We start from the raw sequence: 17,981 nt of genomic DNA, 5'->3' as shown, positions 1-17,981 counted from the left end.
GTTCATCGAACCCGAAACAATATTAAAGGGAGTCTAAAGCCATATCGGGTCCGCACCTAGTCGGAGGTCTGGGCTTAAGAGTTATTGCGACCGCCGAAATCCGGACCCGCCGATAATTGTAAAGGCGGGTGCATAATAATTGAAGTTCGGAATTTGAATTAGAGCGGGGGTTTATAATGTTTTCCGTGTATTATATGATACATGGCCGCGGGGTTAAGATATATATTAAAACCTGTGCTATGGTTGATTAAAGCGCTCAGTGATGGTTGATTAAAGCGCTCGGTGATGGTTGATTAAAGGCTCGGTTGGTGGCTTCCGATGGTTGATAAAACGCTCGGGTGGTGGCTTCCGATGGGTGATTAAAACGCTCGGGTGGTGGCTTCCGATGGTTGATTAAAACGCTCGGGTGGTGGCTTCCGATGGGTGATTAAACGCCTCCGATAAAGCCTGTAAGGTATTAACCACAGGTCAAGGGCCGAGTTTTATTTAAGAAAGGGGAGTTTGGGTTTTTCTACTCAGATTTTGGAACACTTGTATAGACAAAAGAAGCAGAGGAATGGAAGCCGAAGTGTCAAGCGATCAAGTGAGGAGGAAGCCAAAGAGCCAGCATGTAAGAGGAAACAAATGGACAGGTGCATGGAGCATATAAAAGCAGCAAAAACAGAGAACTATAGTGGTTGTTCGTGAACGATATAACTTGACCATGAGATAGTGAAAGCAGCAGAAGAAAAGGGGGCAGCAGAAGCAGTGGAAGCTGAAAAGAGCGCAGCAGCACACCAGTGTATACCAAAGAGGTTGGAGCCTCAGAATTGAACAGGATTGAAGTCCTTGGGAGTTGGTGCTCCTAAGTCCAAGATTGGTGTCTTGGCAAAATAGAGTTGGTGCGCAGGAGGTTGGAGCCTCACCAAAGTCCAAGTTGGAGCTTGGCAACCAATTGTGACAATCTATTTATTGTATTTATTTTACTGCACAATTATATTAATAAAAGTATTTATTCCTGCTGTTCATTTTGTGTTCTGAACATATATGTTTTAACTAGTAAAACAATAGTGAGAAAAAGAAATACTGATTCACCCCCCTCTCAGTATTTCCAACAAAGTATAGAGACCGAGTTTCTCTAGAAGGAGACGAGGAAAGCAGTTCAAGATTAAGAAGAAAGTCGAGAAAGGGAAGAGTCAGAGCATCAACATTAGTGACAAGGTTCTCGAGAGGATACTAGAGTCAAGCATCTTTGTCATGGTCTTGGTACTCATCAATTGAAGATCTAGAAGAAGAGTTTTGATCGGGTTTTCCTCTCAAGAGGTGAGGGGTTTTGGCCTTGGCTGGCAAGCCTACATACTGTGTCACTTGTCTTTTGTTGTGCATATTGGTAATTGTCTTGATGAAAATAACACAATAATAACATAAAGATGCAAAAACTATAAGCTAAGAAGTAAAAGTATATCACAACCAATTATCAAGAAAAGAAATCTTTTAAATTATTTATGCCCTAGATTTCTCAACACTATTATTGTTTGTAAAATATCTCAAAGTTGATCTAAGATTGTTCTCAAGGATTATTTAGGGTTTGAAGGAGATATTTATAAAAGACATCCTTTATCATTTGTAGCATCATACTTGCAGACATCTCTTGGTCTTGTCATCTCACGAAGTTTCTCTTAACTGAGGCCTCCTTCTAGGGCTTTGTCCCCCTATTAAAATTGGCAACTAGGGCCAAATTCCACTTTGGGCAGCTCATTTGAAGAAGATAATTATGGCATTGAATTCCTCTTTTCGAGAGGACCGAAATTGACCTAAATATCACTAAATTTGGACAAGGAGAAATATGTTTTCAGATTCAAGCCCACACATGTGCAATTTATCAAGGTCGGCTTGGGCTTAACTAGTCAAGTTGAACACGTCTCCTTTGCCTATAAAAAGAAGTCACCTCCAACCTCATTTGACAAATTTACAACACATATTTCTTCTCTCTAAAATAGCCGCAGAAGGAAGATGACTCCAGTGAAGGAGGAAGGGAAAGGTTGACATCATTGTTGGGCTATTTGATGGGCCGAGTTCCTTAGGCAGGAGGCTAAGGCTGTTAGGGGCAAGTCTGAGCTAATTTAAGGATTGTTATGGGTTGTGTTTATCCTCTTTTGCATGCCGACATCCTACAGGAAGGCAGTCGCAGTTTTGAGGGTTGTTTGGAAGATGTTTGTGTTGTTGTGTGGGGTTTCCCTTGTGCAGATGGGCCGCAGCATTGGGAGGTTGTTTCAGGCAGGCCACAGGCCTAAAGAAGCTTGGACAGGGGTCAAAAGGGTAAGAGACTACCCAGGGTAGGCAGCAGACTCTGAATTGGACAACAGGTGGGTCTTGTGGCAACCTTGAGGGTTGAACTAACCCAGATCAGCCTAAGAGTGTGGACAAAGATACTAGAAGAGGAGCCGCAGTCCTAAAAGGAGATCTGGAGGTGAGTAGATGTTAATTTTATGGTATGTTCTATGCTAGAGCAATTTATTTAAATTTTCATAGTTAGCAATCACATCAACATTACAATAAACTGCAAATAGAACATAAATATAAAATTGCAGAAGACAAGCCAAGACAAGAGGACACAAGATATGGCGCGAGCCAGGGACAAAACCCACAATGTGTGGGGAAACCCTTTGATCAAATCTTCTTTTATCTTCAAAGTTCAGCAAAGAGAGAGATAGTACAAATATACAAGACTGATATTTATGACAGCAGTAGAAAAGACGTGACCAGAGAAGACAATGCTGGTCGTACAGGACAGAATTTTCCTCTGAAGATCATACATCTGGTATCAACAGGATGTTCAGCAAACTAAGCCAATCATGATCAACCTTTGACCCAAAACATCTCCCAGAACTCTGATGTCTTTCGCTGCACTAGCTGTCACTGCTTCAGCAGTTAGGGCACCAAACATTACAGCACCAGTCCTCCAACAGTCATCAAAACAGCCTTTAACCTTAGTAGTATTAACTCACAAGACAACTCCTAGATTATGCTGATGATCTGGGCATATATGAGCCCTTAAACACTCATGAACAAACCTTGACTGTGGTGTTATGGCCTGTGGCCTAACACACAGTTTTCCTGTAGCTTCCAGGCAGCAGAACGTTATCCTTGATCCTTCAAAGATACCCCAACAGATCTGATCTAGAGCTTCTCTAACTCGGCCCTCCTACAAGAAGAAAACAAAGTCACAAAATGATGCCTAAACAGTCCCTTACCTCATGCTGTCAACAGAATTGTTCTTGCTGCGTTTAGGGCTCCTTTTGCTGTGGCTTAGGGTCAGTCGATGACTGTGTATTATGGCTCCTCAGATCTGCTGCTTATACTGCTTCCTTAGCTGTGAATTAGGCCTTCATAGATTCCGGCTTTAGGCTTCTTTATCACTTTTGACTTGCTGCGGCGACATCATACAGTGATTTATTGACTGCTTCATGTATCGAGGTTGTGACTGCACCTAAACCTCAAGTGCAGTCAACCCTTACTGTGGCTGCTTCATGGGGAGACTGCCATAGCCCACTATAATGCATATCTTCAGCTCCTTCATCTCTCTTGAAATTGGCACGAAGGAGTCCTCATGATCTGCGTTGCGTGTAGGGGGTTAGTGTCTTCGTTTTGTGTGAAGGAGTCCTTGCTGTGCATATTTATATATTGCTGCATATGTATCCCTTGAACGTTGTGCGTATATGTCTCTATTTATTGCGTAAGGTCTCCCTCTAGTAACTGCGTAATGTCTCCATCTATTAACTGCGTAATATCTCCATCTATTAACTGCATAAGGTATGTGCGTATGTGTCTCTATTTACTGCGTAAGGTCTGTGCGTATATGTCTCTATTTACTGCGTAAGGTCTCCCTCTAGTAACTGCATAATGTCTCCATCTATTAACTGTGTAATATCTCCATCTATTAACTGCGTAAGGTCTGTGTGTACGTGTCTCTATTTACTGCGTAAGGTCTGTGCGTATATGTCTCTATTTACTGCGTAAGGTCTCCCTCTAGTAACTGCGTAATGTCTCCATCTATTAACTGCGTAATATCTCCATCTATTAACTGCGTAAGGTCTGTGCGTATGTGTCTCTATTTACTGTGTAAGGTCTGTGCGTATATGTCTCTATTTACTGCGTAAGGTCTCCCTCTAGTAACTGCGTAATGTCTCCATCTATTAACTGCATAAGGTCTCCCAGCTGTGCGAATTGGAGTGTTTATAACAGCGTTTAGAGTGGCTGCAGCTCTCTGCGGCTTCATACCTGGTTGTGGCTTAATGCCTTGACCCAATACCTCTGCGACTTCCCTTTATGATAACATATAAGTGCCTATGGTTACCCAGCGTATAAGTGTCCCGTGAACAACGTTAAGATTTTACCATGACTGCGTTGTATTGCATGTAACTGTCTTCATGTCCTGCGTATATATGTCTCCATGAGCAGCGTATATATCTCGACATGAACAACGTATAAGTCTCCTTGATCTATGATGGATTAGGTCATCATTTTAGGGCATCCTTCATTAGTGCATCTCCTTCTCCAAAAAACCCAAGACGTGGAGAGGAGATCCCATAATGAATGTGTATCAAATGACTTAAAGTCTTCTCTTATTTATACTAAAAATGAGGATGATGAATAGACACGTCGGTTGGGCTTCTAGAGCCTACATAAGCGTTGGTCGGCTTGACAATAATTATATAAACAAAATAAATTCATATCTCCATAAATACTTATCGGAATCGGATGATCTTTCGATCAATCCTACACCTCTCGACGAGAGGGATCCAATAAAAATATCAGTTGTCATAAATAAGCTGACCCACATGGAGTTTGGCCCTAGTTGCCAATTTAACACTCCCTCTCAACTAGGGAGAACTCCATTCGGTTATCCATGTGTACAACTGAACTATCTCTGCCATTAGTGCCTTGCACTACTCTGCCTAGCTCTGCTGGCTCTACTCAGCTCTGTTGGCTTTGCTCTGCTCTGCTCAGCTCTGCTGGCTCGGCTCTGCTTAGCTCTGCTGGCTCGGCTCTGCTCTGCTCAGCGTTGCTGGCTCTACTAGCTCTGCTCTGCTCAGCGCTGCTGGCTCTGCTCTGCTCAGCTCTACTGGCTCTGCTCTGCTCGGCTCTACTGGCTCTGCGCTGCTCAGCTCAGCTCTGCTAGCTTTGCTCTGCTGGCTCTGCTCATCTCCGCTGAACTATGAAGAAGAAGAATTGATCGAGAATGAGTCATACCATTCTCCACTGACCTGAAGTCAGTCTCAGAGTGCATACCACTAGTCCCAGACCAGTCTCGACTCTCAACTGACCCGAAGTCAGCTTCATAGTAAGTACCAGTGTTGCACACATCGCGATCGGGATTTAATCGGCGCCGGGAAAAAAGCGGAAAAAATCGTTAAAATCGGGAAAAAATCGGAAAAAAGCGGGAAAAAATCGTTTGGCACAAAAATATTCATTTTTTTTCAATTTTTTTCAATTTTTTTAATATCTAAACCATCTACAACATAAAATAAATACATTGACACATAAATATGATAAAAAAACTAATATATAAGATGTTTAATATCATTTCTAGCGCTAAAATCACACATAACATTGAATCATGTCCTGAATAGTAAGTCCTGAGTCCCAAGTCCAACTCAGCCTCAAAATATCAACAAAAAATATGATAATGTATCTCATCATGTCATAATGTCATATACAATAAAATGAAAGTCTAATCCTATTGATTTCCTCTGCCCCTCTTGCGAGAAAATGGCACAACTTTCTCTTTCCCTCTAGATGTAGAAGCTGGTGCCTGTGGTGGTGGAAATGGCAGTGGAGTCTGACGTGCTCTAGAAGCTGAAGAACTAGTAGTAGCAGCTATAGGAGGCTGAGGTGGACGGAGACCACATCCTCTACTGGTGGTAGTGGTAGCCCGGGTAGCCCGGGTAGGCGGTGTCACCTCCTCCTCCTGCTCCTCCAACTCCTCCTCCTCCTGCTCCTGCTCCTGCTCCTCCTCCTCCTCCTCCTCCCCCTCCTCCTCCCCCTCATCCTGCACTAACCAATCCTCAGTGGGATCCATGAGAGGCCTCTCGGTCTCAACCCTCCATTCAGCAGTGGTGTCAATCCCATCCAATGAGATGGCTTCCGTATCAGGTGTCTTCTCTAGTTGTTTCACCCACAATCGAAGATTGTAGTAGACATAGACCATGTCATTAAGTCTATGGGACTCCAACCTGTACAAAGTTCATGAAATAATAAATTAATAATTAATAATTAATATTATAAAAAAAATATTGTTTAAAACTTTAATGAATTCAAAAATTTATTTGGAAATTTGCAATATTTTAAATGTTTAAGTGTTAACCTATTGCGCTTCTTGTTGTGTATTTTTTCAAATACACTCCAATTGCGCTCACATCCCGAGGAGCTGCATGTTTGGCTGAGGATGCGTATGGCAAGATTTTGCAAAAGGGGTACTCTGCCACCATACATCTTCCACCATGCGTCTACAACAAAATTACAAATAAAATTTTAAATAAACATAAGAAAAAAATGGAATTTGAAGAAACAATGAAATTTGAAACAAAGTTACAAAGTACATACTACAAACTAAAAAATACCTGGCATTTTAACCGTCCTATCAATGACAGCCATATCAAAGCCAAATAAGCCACCTGACAACTTATATTGCTCAATTTGTCTAGAGATCTCCATACGTTCTTCTGAAGATCTCACCATCTTCTGGACACAGGTTAATAATCCTTCCACGACCTCAACATCAAAATTAAACCCACATGCATAAGAAAATGCAGGGTTCAGGAAAAGCCCAGCAGCATGAATGGGACGATGGAGTGTGTTGTTCCATCGCTCATCAATGACCTTCCATAGGAGTTGTCTCTGGAACCCATCATCTCCCTTGTCATCATAGTAGGACCGAATGGCTTCTTTGGCCCTGTCCATGGCTTCATACAAATAGCCCATTGCGGGCTTCTCACCATCTACCAACCGAAGAACCTTTACCAAAGGTTCAGTGACAGCGCACACCTCCTGCACTCCCGCCCAGAAGTCTTCTTGGTATGAAACAAGTCTGCAGACGGCCTCTCCTTCTGGTTTGCGGCTCATTGGCGAAGAACGCCACTCCTCTGAAACAAACATTCTCTTCAAATCCCACATAGAATTCAAGAGGGATTGAAGAGATATGAAACTCGTCGCAAACCGTGTAATGGCGGGGCGCACCAACTCTTTGTTGTTGGTGCATTTTCTCATCAAGCTAAGCACAGATGTGTGATTGTAAATAAATTTTGTGATGGTTTTTGATGAGTCAACAGCCTCTTTGACAAAGGGAATTTTCCCTATGTCCTCTAACATCAAATCAATACAATGGGCAGCACAAGGTGTCCAAAATAAAGTAGGATGCCTGTCCATAAGCATTCTACCAGCAGCAACATAATTTGCAGCGTTGTCCGTTATGACTTGGACAACATTTTCTGCACCCACCTCCAAAATAAACACATCCAGCAAATCACATAAATTTTTTGCATCTTTGATTTGATGAGTTGCATCAACAGATTTGATAAACATAGTCCCCAAGGGACAACTAACCAAGAAGTTTATAAGGGTTCTCCCCTTTTGGTCAGTCCAACCATCTGACATAACAGTGCATCCTGTTTGTGCCCATGATGCCCTAAAATCCTCCAATCTTTGGGTGCAGTCACGCTTTTCATCTTGAAGAAGCCGGCCTCTGAAATCATGAAGAGAAGGGAGTTTGTACCCCGGGCCAACACTGGCAACAGCATCAAGAGTAGGTTGGAAAAATGGATTATTCCTTATAATGCTGAAAGGAATATAACTCCAGAGGAGAAATTTTGTCATCAACTTGTCAGCTTTTTCTTTTTCAGTTCTTTTCATCATTGAACCGATAGTTGGTTGTGAACCAGGTGTGGTTCGAGGAACAAAATATGATGATGCAGCAAACGGATTGACTGACGCTGCAGTAGAACCTGTGCCACTTGGCCCACTTCCTTCAACTGACCTTTTTAGTTGCCTTTTGAGTTCTTCTTTGGCGTCTCTAGTGTGCTCTAATTCTCCCAATGCTCTCATGGCTTTTTGGATAATTTCAGCATTTGTCTTTAGACAGGGCCCCACATCACGTCCAGCGATTTGTGCAAGGTGGAACTTCAACCTGTACACCCCCCCGAATATTTCCTTTCCACACAACTTGCAATACAAGTTTTGTCTATCATTCGGAGTTTTAGGGTCACCATATTCCCAGAAAGGATCCAATTTCCTTGGCATGTTTGTTTTTGAATTTTGAATTTGCAAACCTATGGAAAAATAAGGATTAGGAAATAGGAATTTAGGATTACATAAATGATAATAGTAAATACAAATTACAATTTAGCATTTGCAAAATTACAAGCTAATTATTTCCAAAATCCCAATTTCTAAACCCAAGTCACCCAACCAAATGCCAAAAAACAATGAAAAATCAAAAAAAATAAACAATGTTTAAAGAAAATGAGAAAATAAAATCAAAAATTGGTTCTCATAGTCATAACAAATAACCCATCCCAAATCAATGAAAATTTTCCAAAAATTCTTTAAAAACAATGAAAAACAAAGTTTTTATTGAACCAAAACAAAAAAAAATTAATCTACATACCTGGTTTATGGACAAATTGGCGATCTTGGCTTGGATTCCTCCTAAAATCGCTTCGATTCGCTCCCACAACCGACGGCAACCCTCTCCCTCCCTTCTTCTCCTTCTCCTCCGCGGCGGACTGCTGAATGAATAAAAAAAAAATCGTTTTTTCCATATAAAACCCCGCTGCCCGCGCCCCCCCGCGATTTTAACCGAAAAAATCGCGATTTTATCGAAAAAATCGCGATTTTTTCGATAAAAATCGCTATAAAAAAAATGGGCGATTTTTTCGATAAAAATCGCGCTTTGAATCGGCAAATTTAAAAAATCGCGATTTTCCGATTTTATCGCGATTTTATCGCGATGTGTGCAACACTGGTAAGTACCACTCCTACCACTGGTCCCAGACCAGTATCGCAGTCTCAAAGAGTGTACCACTGGTCCCAGACCAGTCTCAACCAACCCAAAGTCAGCGTCATAGTATGTACCACTCTCACTGGTCCCAGACCAGTACTGCACTGACACGAAGTCAGTCTCGGAGTATGTACCACTGGTCCTAGACCAGTCTCAGCCGACCCGAAGTCAGTGTCATAGCATGTACAACTCCTACCACTGGTCCCAGACCAGTATCATTGATCCCAGATCAATGGAGGACATCCTAGCGTAGGGAGTACGGTAGATACAACGATGCATCCATCGGTATTACTATGGTCCCTAACTTCATTTCCTTGCTCATTGATCAGATGAGAGGTACTTCCCATGAGTCCCAGATTGCATGGGTAGGAAGTCTCGACAGGAGAACTTAATCAATCATGTCCTCACAGGAGAACACATCAATCTTGCTACAATCGCCATGGAGAACACATCAATCCAGGCTGCCATGGAGAACACATCAATCCAGGCCTCACAGGAGAACACATCAATCCTGCTACAATAGCCATGGAGAACACATCAATTCAGGCCTCACAGGAGAACACATCAATCCTGCTACAATCGCCATGGAGAACACATCAATCCAGGCCTCACAGGAGAACACATCAATCCTGCTACAATCGCCATGGAGAACACATCAATCCAAGCCTCGCAGGAGAACTAATCATCCTACTACACAAGAGAGCGAATCATCTTGTCCCACAAGAGAGCGAATCATCTTGTTTCAGTGCGCACCACCAGGGGAGGGTGAGTCACCATGTGGTCGTATGTTGCTCCAATAGAACTGCAAGCCCCCTAAAGCTCCTAGAGCTCAATGTATGCAGCATGCAGGACCCTTTTACAAAGGTCTCTCGATGACTCCAAGTCGTTCGGGAAAATCACAAATTTGATCTTTCCTCAGGGTTCTGTCCTGTACATCATCTCAGTGTGATGGAGCCTCCTTGATCATCGACTTACCATATCCCAGATAAGGCAGTAATTGATGTCTATATGCTGGAGCAATTGTCAAATACGGGATTCCTCAATAATCGAATCCCATCTCTGGTTGTCACAGAGATTCACAGTGGTATTCATCATGTGTACAAATAGCTCACTGAAGAGCTTCAACAACCAGACTGCCTCACAGAAGGCCATACTATCAGTAATGTATTCTGCCTTGGTGGTGCTCAGAGTCACCGACTTCTGCTTCCTGCTCATCCAGGATATCAAGGCAGATTCCAAACAGCACTGAGAAGTGCTCTAGTGATCCTCCATACTTCCTACCCACTCATCATTCGAATAATCATGTGGTTTCATATTTCCGGCAGTGTATCTCAATTCATGAGAGATTGTGCCCTGAAGATATCTTAGAAGATTCATGGCACCAATCAAGTGAGGCTTCAACCAAATATGAGCTCACCATGCTAACTGCAACACAGATGTCCGGACGGAGGTTCTCTAAGAACATCAACGCGAATGAGTTTATGAAACTCAGAGGCATTTCCCAAATCTGGTCCGACATCATTACCATATAACTTCTGAAAGTTAAGATCCTCGAGGCAGTCACAAGCTTGCATCTTATCTTCCCACATTCAAAATCCAACTCCCTCTGTCTCCTATAAATGAGAGGGTCTGCACCTGTCAGACATAGGTGCCGGTATGAGAGGTCTATCATCCTCAACCTTCGGGTAAAGGTTTGGATCGGTTTCACTCTTAGTGAATCTCAGCTTCATCTGACAGCTATCAATCCTCTCATATTATGCCGGGGGTGCTTTGCTTCAAGCCATAGAGGGTTTTCTTCTACCAGCATACTTAAAATTCCTGATCATCAATCTCAAACCCCTCGGGTTGTTCCAAACTTGTGGACCTGCTACATGAGCGGGAATGGTCCCCTTGTAAGATTTTTCTTCGGTATGTAACTTCATGCTCTTTTTGAATTCAGGCATCTCTGTCACCATCTGACTCACAAACCTCCGGTGTTGTCTCAATGGACATGGTCCCCAGTGGACTTCCTGCAACTTGATACAACCCTGAACTCAAAAAACATCTTTGAAAATTCAATTTTCAAACACGTACCTTTCCATTGATAAGTTACATCCTGTAACCTTTGACTTCCATTTTCGGATGGACATCAGGTTCTTCTTGCGATCAGGTACATAAAAGAGATTCTGGGGTTCCTTGCTTTCGTGGAAGAGTCGACCATTTCCTTGATGACCTGCATTACCAGTCAGTCTTTTGATCATAGAAGATGTCCCAGGAATGATTATTATCTTCATCAAGAGATGTGTCTCTGCCATTCGGACACTCCTTCGCATAACGGCCGAACTTATTTCAACAAAGCATCCGCCTTTCCTTCCACCCTTAGATCCGAACTTCCCAATGAAGTGATCTTAAGATGGACCATCAAAATTTTCCGCTGCGCCATTCTGATAACATTCTCCGCTTTGACTTCACCCTAGGTGAATTATGAGGAACCCATTGATCCTTCTATCTTGTCCCAACTGTCTTCGGTGATTGCTCTTTCACTCTTGCTTGGGCATTGTCTTCACCTCAGCTCTGATGCCATGTTAATTTTATGGTATCTTCTATGCTAGAGCAATTTATTTAAATTTTCATAGTTAGCAATCACATCAACATTACAATAAACTGCAGATAGAACATAAATATAAAATCGCAGAAGACAAGCCAAGACAAGAGGACACAAGATATGGCGCGAGCCAGGGACAAACCCCACAATGTGTGGGGAAACCCTTTGATCAAATCTTCTTTTATCTTCAAAGTTCAGCAGAGAGAAGATAGTACAAATATACAAGACTGATATTTATGACAGCAGTAGAAAAGACGTGACCAGAGAAGACAATGCTGGTCGTACAGGACAGAATTTTCCTCTGAAGATCATACATCTGGTATCAACAGGATGTTCAGCAAACTAAGCCAATCATGATCAACCTTTGACCCAAAACATCTCCCAGAACTCTGATGTCTTTCGCTGCACTAGCTGTCACTGCTTTAGCAGTTAGAGCACGAAACATTACAGCACCAGTCCTCCAACAGTCATCAAAACAGCCTTTAACCTTAGTAGTATTAACTCACAAGACAGCTCCTAGATTATGCTGATGATCTGGGCATATATGAGCCCTTAAACACTCATGAACAAACCTTGACTGTGGTGTTATGGCCTGTGGCCTAACACACAGTCTTCCTGTAGCTTCCAGGCAGCAGAACGTTATCCTTGATCCTTCAAAGATACCCCAACAGATCTGATCTAGAGCTCCTCTAACTCGGCCCTCCTACAAGAAGAAAACACAGTCACAAAATGATGCCTAAACAGTCCCTTACCTCATGCTGTCAACAGAATTGTTCTTGTTGCGTTTAGGGCTCCTTTTGCTGCGGCTTAGGGTCAGTCGATGACTGTGTATTATGGCTCCTCAGATCTGCTGCTTATACTACTTCCTTAGCCGCGAATTAGGCCTTCATAGATTCCGTCTTTAGGCTTCTTTATCACTTTTGACTTGCTGCGGTGACATCATACAGTGATTTATTCACTACTTCATGTATCGAGGTTGTGACTGCACCTAAACCTCAGGTGCAGTCAACCCTTACTGTGGCTGCTTCATGGGGACACTGCCATAGCCCACTATAATGCATATCTTCAGCTCCTTCATCTCTCTTGAAATTGGCATGAAGGAGTCCTCATGATCTGCGTTGCGTGTAGGGGGTTAGTGTCTTCGTTTTGTGTGAAGGAGTCCTCGCTGTGCATATTTATATATTGCTGCGTATGTATCCCTTGAACGTTGTGCGTATATGTCTCTATTTACTGCGTAAGGTCTCCCTCTAGTAACTGAGTAATGTCTCCATCTATTAACTGCGTAATATCTCCATCTATTAACTGCGTAAGGTCTGTGCGTATGTGTCTCTATTTACTGCATAAGGTTTGTGCGTATGTCTCTATTTACTGCGTAAGGTCTCCCTCTAGTAACTGCGTAATGTCTCCATCTATTAACTGCGTAATATCTCCATCTATTAACTGCGTAAGGTCTGTGCGTATGTGTCTCTATTTACTACGTAAGGTCTGTGCGTATATGTCTCTATTCACTACGTAAGGTCTCCCTCTAGTAACTGCGTAATGTCTCCATCTATTAACTGCGTAATATCTCCATCTATTAACTGCGTAAGGTCTGTGCGTATGTGTCTCTATTTACTGCGTAAGGTCTGTGCGTATATGTCTCTATTTACTGCGTAAGGTCTCCCTCTAGTAACTGCGTAATGTCTCCATCTATTAACTGCGTAAGGTCTCCCAGCTGTGCGAATTGGAGTGTTTATAACAGCGTTTAGAGTGGCTGCAGCTCTCTGCGGCTTCATACCTGGTTGTGGCTTAATGCCTTGACCCAATACCTCTGCGACTTCCCTTTATGATAACATATAAGTGCCTATGGTTACCCAGCGTATAAGTGTCCCGTGAACAACGTTAAGATGTTACCATGACTGCGTTGTATTGCGTGTAACTGTCTTCATGTCCTGCGTATATATGTCTCCATGAGCAGCATATATATCTCGACATGAACAACGTATAAGTCTCCTTGATCTATGATGGATTAGGTCATCATTTTAGGGCATCCTTCATTAGTGCATCTCCTTCTCCAAAAAACCCAAGACGTGGAGAGGAGATCCCATAATGAATGTGTATCAAATGACTTAAAGTCTTCTCTTATTTATACTAAAAATGAGGATGATGAATAGACACGTCGGTTGGGCTTCTAGAGCCTACATAAGCGCTGGTCGGCTTGACAATAATTATATAAACAAAATAAATTCATATCTCCATAAATACTTATCGAAATCGGATGATCTTTCGATCAATCCTACACCTCTCGACGAGAGGGATCCAATAAAAATATCAGCTGTCATAAATAAGCTGACCCACATGGAGTTTGGCCCTAGTTTCCAATTTAACAGTAGAGGAGTTGTAGCAGTGAGCCAATAAACCCTAACAAGGATTCAGACTGTTGCTAAAGGAAACCGACCTTGAGAGGAATTGTTTTGTTGATGCTTTGACTACCGTTGACCATTGGTTAGGGCAGAGTTTGTCTACTATTGTTTGAAGGCAAAATTGCAGACTTGATCGGGCAGTTTCTTTGCCATTTGGGCAGAGGTACTGATCATCGTATTGGAAAGTCAATTTTGACTTTGATTGTACTCTATATCTCTTTCTCTGTTGAACATTTGATTTTAATAATAAGAATAATTGATCAAGGGTTTTCCCCATCTTGGGGTTTTTCCCTAGCTTGAGCCAAAATCTTATGTCCTCTTGTCTTGGCTTGTCTTCTGCATTTTTGTTTATGTTCTTTCTTCAATTACTGTCAATGTGATAATGGTTTATGTGATTGCTAATAAAAGAAATGGAATTAAATTTGGGCTTATATGGAAAATTGAAGTAATTTTCCTAAGCAAATAACATGTTAACTAAAATTAACACCCATTTTCACAATATAGAACAGATCCAAGACTTTTATGAATAGAATTTCAGTCTTCTTGAAGCAGCATACAGTAGAGACTTCCCTGTTCTTCCTCACATGAGTGAACAAATGATAGATGATGACCCGAATTCATGCCCAATGGAGGAGGTCGAGTGACCTTTTTATAGTGATCTACAGTGCCCCAAGTAGTGTGTCTCCTTGGTTGGGCCAACTTGAATAGTTGGAGCCGACTTAACTTTCAAAGGAAAAATAAATTCAAATTTTAATTTTAAATTCCCTTCTTTTTATTTTTCCTTTTAGGGCCGACTTGTAGTTGGGGAATATCTCCTGCAGCTACCCAAAAATCAACATGAAACACAAAGATTTAGGTTCGAATTGTATATATGGCTATATTACACAAAACAATACCTATAGTAATGAGGTTGTGCATGATGTCATACAACACCAATTGAGGACATATATCAATGGGAAGGGGGCATTTGGTTCAAAGGTTTAAATATTGAGATAGGATTAATGTATCGAGACTTCAAATTGGACATAGGTCAACTCAAACTTGGCCATGACTCAGATCAGTTTGAATATAATGACTTAGTATACTGAAAAAATACACAAAAGATTTAAATTTTAATGAAAAAAATATATTTTATACATTCCAAACCATCAGAGACAAAACACACAAAGTCTACTCATGTATATACCATGCAAGTGTGAATATATCAAAATGGTACCAAGTGCAATACATATGAGAAACAAAATACATAATCAATGAGGCTCTAAATGGACTCTAGAGTTCAAACAATATGCTACAAGCTAATGGCCTACTACAAATAATTGATCAACATGATCGATTATCGAACTTATCACCAATGTTGTGAACATTGGCATCGGGATAAAATCGGTAAGGGTCCGTAAAGCCAAAAAAACATAAAAATCAGGAAAATATCGATAAAAATCAGCAAACATCGGCAAAATTAACATACCATAAAAATTTCTTTAAAAATTGGCAAACATCGGCTAAGCCAAAAAATCATGATTTCAAGATAAAATCGGGATGTTATCGAGATGTTCGCAAAACTGCTTATCACCACTGCTAGAAAAGGGATCTTCAGAATGAGCTACAAGATATTCCTCTAGCTCAAAGTCTTTGTGCTTGTAAAACTCCTTAGGGACATCTACAACTATAGTAGTAGTACGAGTAGAAGCACGAGCTGCTACTATGATTTAGGGTTTAGGGTGCTAGGATTTAGGGTCTAGGTAGATTCTTTTCATAAATTAACTTTTCCTTCAAAACTACTTTGTGGTGAGGTTAAGGACCAACTCAAGCAAGCATGTACAGACTCAGCCTAGTTGGATGAGTTCGTTACAAAACCAGTCCCTGAACCAAGCAGAGGGTCAAGTCTATTCAGTTTGTGACCAACTCAATCAACTCAACTAACTCTGAGTTTCAGTCAGCCGAAGTTTTAAAACAATGGATAGGATAGCTTCTATCCCTTCATCAAACGTGTACAGTGCTGGCTTCCCACAACTATGGTATTTTGCAATGAAGATGTTTTATCACGTTGATTAAACTATTTCTGCAAGTTGGAGTTGAAGCACCTCCAACTTTTATCCACAACATGAAGAGAAACAGGCTAAATATAGACTAGGCAGACATGCTGGTTTATGTGCACTGTAACTTGAGGTTGTTGCCACATTATCCTGACTCCTGAGAATATGAAAAATAAAAACACATTTAAGAATTAGGCCAACAATCTAGAGGACTTGGGAGGCCAATCTCTTTGTTGAGAATGTTGATCATCTTTAGATGCAACCCCCATCTACTACTATTGTTAGCAACATTGCAGCAACTCTAACTTCACTACTACAACTCTAACAGAACCTCAAGACTTGCAGTAAATGGTTGATGCCCTAATCCATTATGGATAGCTTCTTAACAATGTGATATTTATGTACAGGTGCCACTCTAGTCTATTTTTTAAAATTTTCTGCAACTAATTTGGTTTTCTACAGCTTCTTTTTTAATATATATCCATCATAAATTATAATACATAAAAATATATAGTGATATATATGGGTATGGAATGCTCCCAGGAACACTTTGCTGACGGGATATATTTGGGAAGAACTGCTTCCTGGTCCCTGCTTCCACCCCCTTTCGCACTACACACTTCACTCTGCATTTTAGTAACAACCATGAAGATGATCTTCATTTCTGTAAGGATAATTTTTACATTATTGCAGGGGAGATTTTACTGAAAAAGAAATATGGAGTTTACATCTGTAGCTATCATATACAGAATCGTGCAGATTCCATTCTGGAAATGAATGGTGTATATCTTCAATATTCATAAAGCCTATGTTATTGACTCATTGATTATAAAATATGCTGTGGTAAAGTAGCCTCCTCCATTGAACATTTAGCATTTTAAAAACCTTTCTGGAATGGAAAACCACCAGAGAGATAATATATTCATTGCAAACTACAATCTTCGGCACGAACACTTTCACACAAGCAACAAAAGGCAGTTAAATATAAAATCACCCTGAAAAATGAGGCTAAACTAGTGCAAGAGGTGTGAAAGTACTTACAAACATTTTTAGACCAACGGAAGTTATCTTGAGGTGCTGACCAGTGCATAAATTCAATTTTATTGCATCATGAACAGATGAGGATACATAATAAATCCTCTTGACATGAAGAGTGTCACTGTTCCGTGATACTAAATGACCTTGCAAAGAAAATGACTCATCAATGCCATAGAAGGCTACTATGCTCTTAATAGCATTCTCATCCATGAAAAATAAAACAGGATCAATGCCGCGCCACCTGCCCTGCTGCTGAATTTGCCTTTTTTCTCCTTGGCTTCCAATCCTGTTAGTTTTTCTATCCTCACTATCCAATTTAGCTTTCTTCTGGCCATCTTCTATCTCATGTTCACCATTTCCCCCTTCACTTGGGATTGAATCAATGCCATTGAGTGCACTTGAATGAAGATCACTATTCAATGCCTCTAGTTCTGTCTCTTCAATGTCTTGTTGCCTGAGAAGGCCATCATTTGCAGGAAGAGAATCAGGTGAAACACAAATTTCTCCTCTCTGGATGTGATTCTTATTTTTATTGATTCCAATTTCGCTCAGCAAGGACTGTTTCAAACCTTGTGTACAAGTTAAATTTCTTCTTCTCTGTGCTTCATTTGATTTAAGTTGTTCAACTGTGGAAATCAATTTTTAGGTTAGACAGTTAGATAGAAAAGGTCAGGCATTTTAGGAAAGAAGTCTTTATTAAAATACAAACATGAATTAACACACAAATCAATAACAAGTAAAACTATGAGTAATTTTAAAAGCATTGAAGCTCTTTGTTTCATGGATAGACTTGCATCCTATATTACTCTCCCTTGGAAGAGAAGGAAAGAACAACCATATTCTTTCTAAAGAAAGAGTGACCATAAAATATTTGAACTTCATAA

At 41.0% G+C, this 17,981-nt stretch overlaps 2 protein-coding genes across 2 annotated transcripts in view; both read right to left on the bottom strand.

The window, feature by feature from the left end:
* The window catches only part of LOC149191989 (uncharacterized), a 458,880-nt gene that overhangs the window by 70,764 nt on the left and 370,135 nt on the right, over positions 1–17,981 (bottom strand). The window contains exon 13 of the mRNA XM_089404452.1: positions 17,101–17,723. Coding sequence (XP_089260578.1) covers positions 17,101–17,723 — 623 coding nt within the window. The remainder of the gene's footprint in view (positions 1–17,100; positions 17,724–17,981) is intronic.
* On the bottom strand, positions 5,433–6,856 carry LOC149191992 (uncharacterized). Its single transcript, XM_089404454.1, has 2 exons — positions 6,347–6,856; positions 5,433–6,215 (listed from the first exon to the last, which is right to left on the bottom strand). The coding sequence occupies exons 1-2, from the start codon at positions 6,472–6,474 to the stop codon at positions 5,720–5,722; spliced, it is 624 nt and encodes a 207-aa protein (XP_089260580.1). The 5' UTR covers positions 6,475–6,856; the 3' UTR covers positions 5,433–5,719.

This window comes from Pinus tabuliformis, chromosome 2_2, assembly GCF_031772625.1.
Source record: "Pinus tabuliformis cultivar Carrire ecotype Pingquan chromosome 2_2, CPIR1, whole genome shotgun sequence".
In the NCBI taxonomy this organism is placed as follows: Eukaryota; Viridiplantae; Streptophyta; class Pinopsida; order Pinales; family Pinaceae; genus Pinus; species Pinus tabuliformis.
The sequence above is the reverse complement of the archived record's forward strand: the minus strand, read 5'-3'. Positions and strand labels throughout refer to the sequence as shown.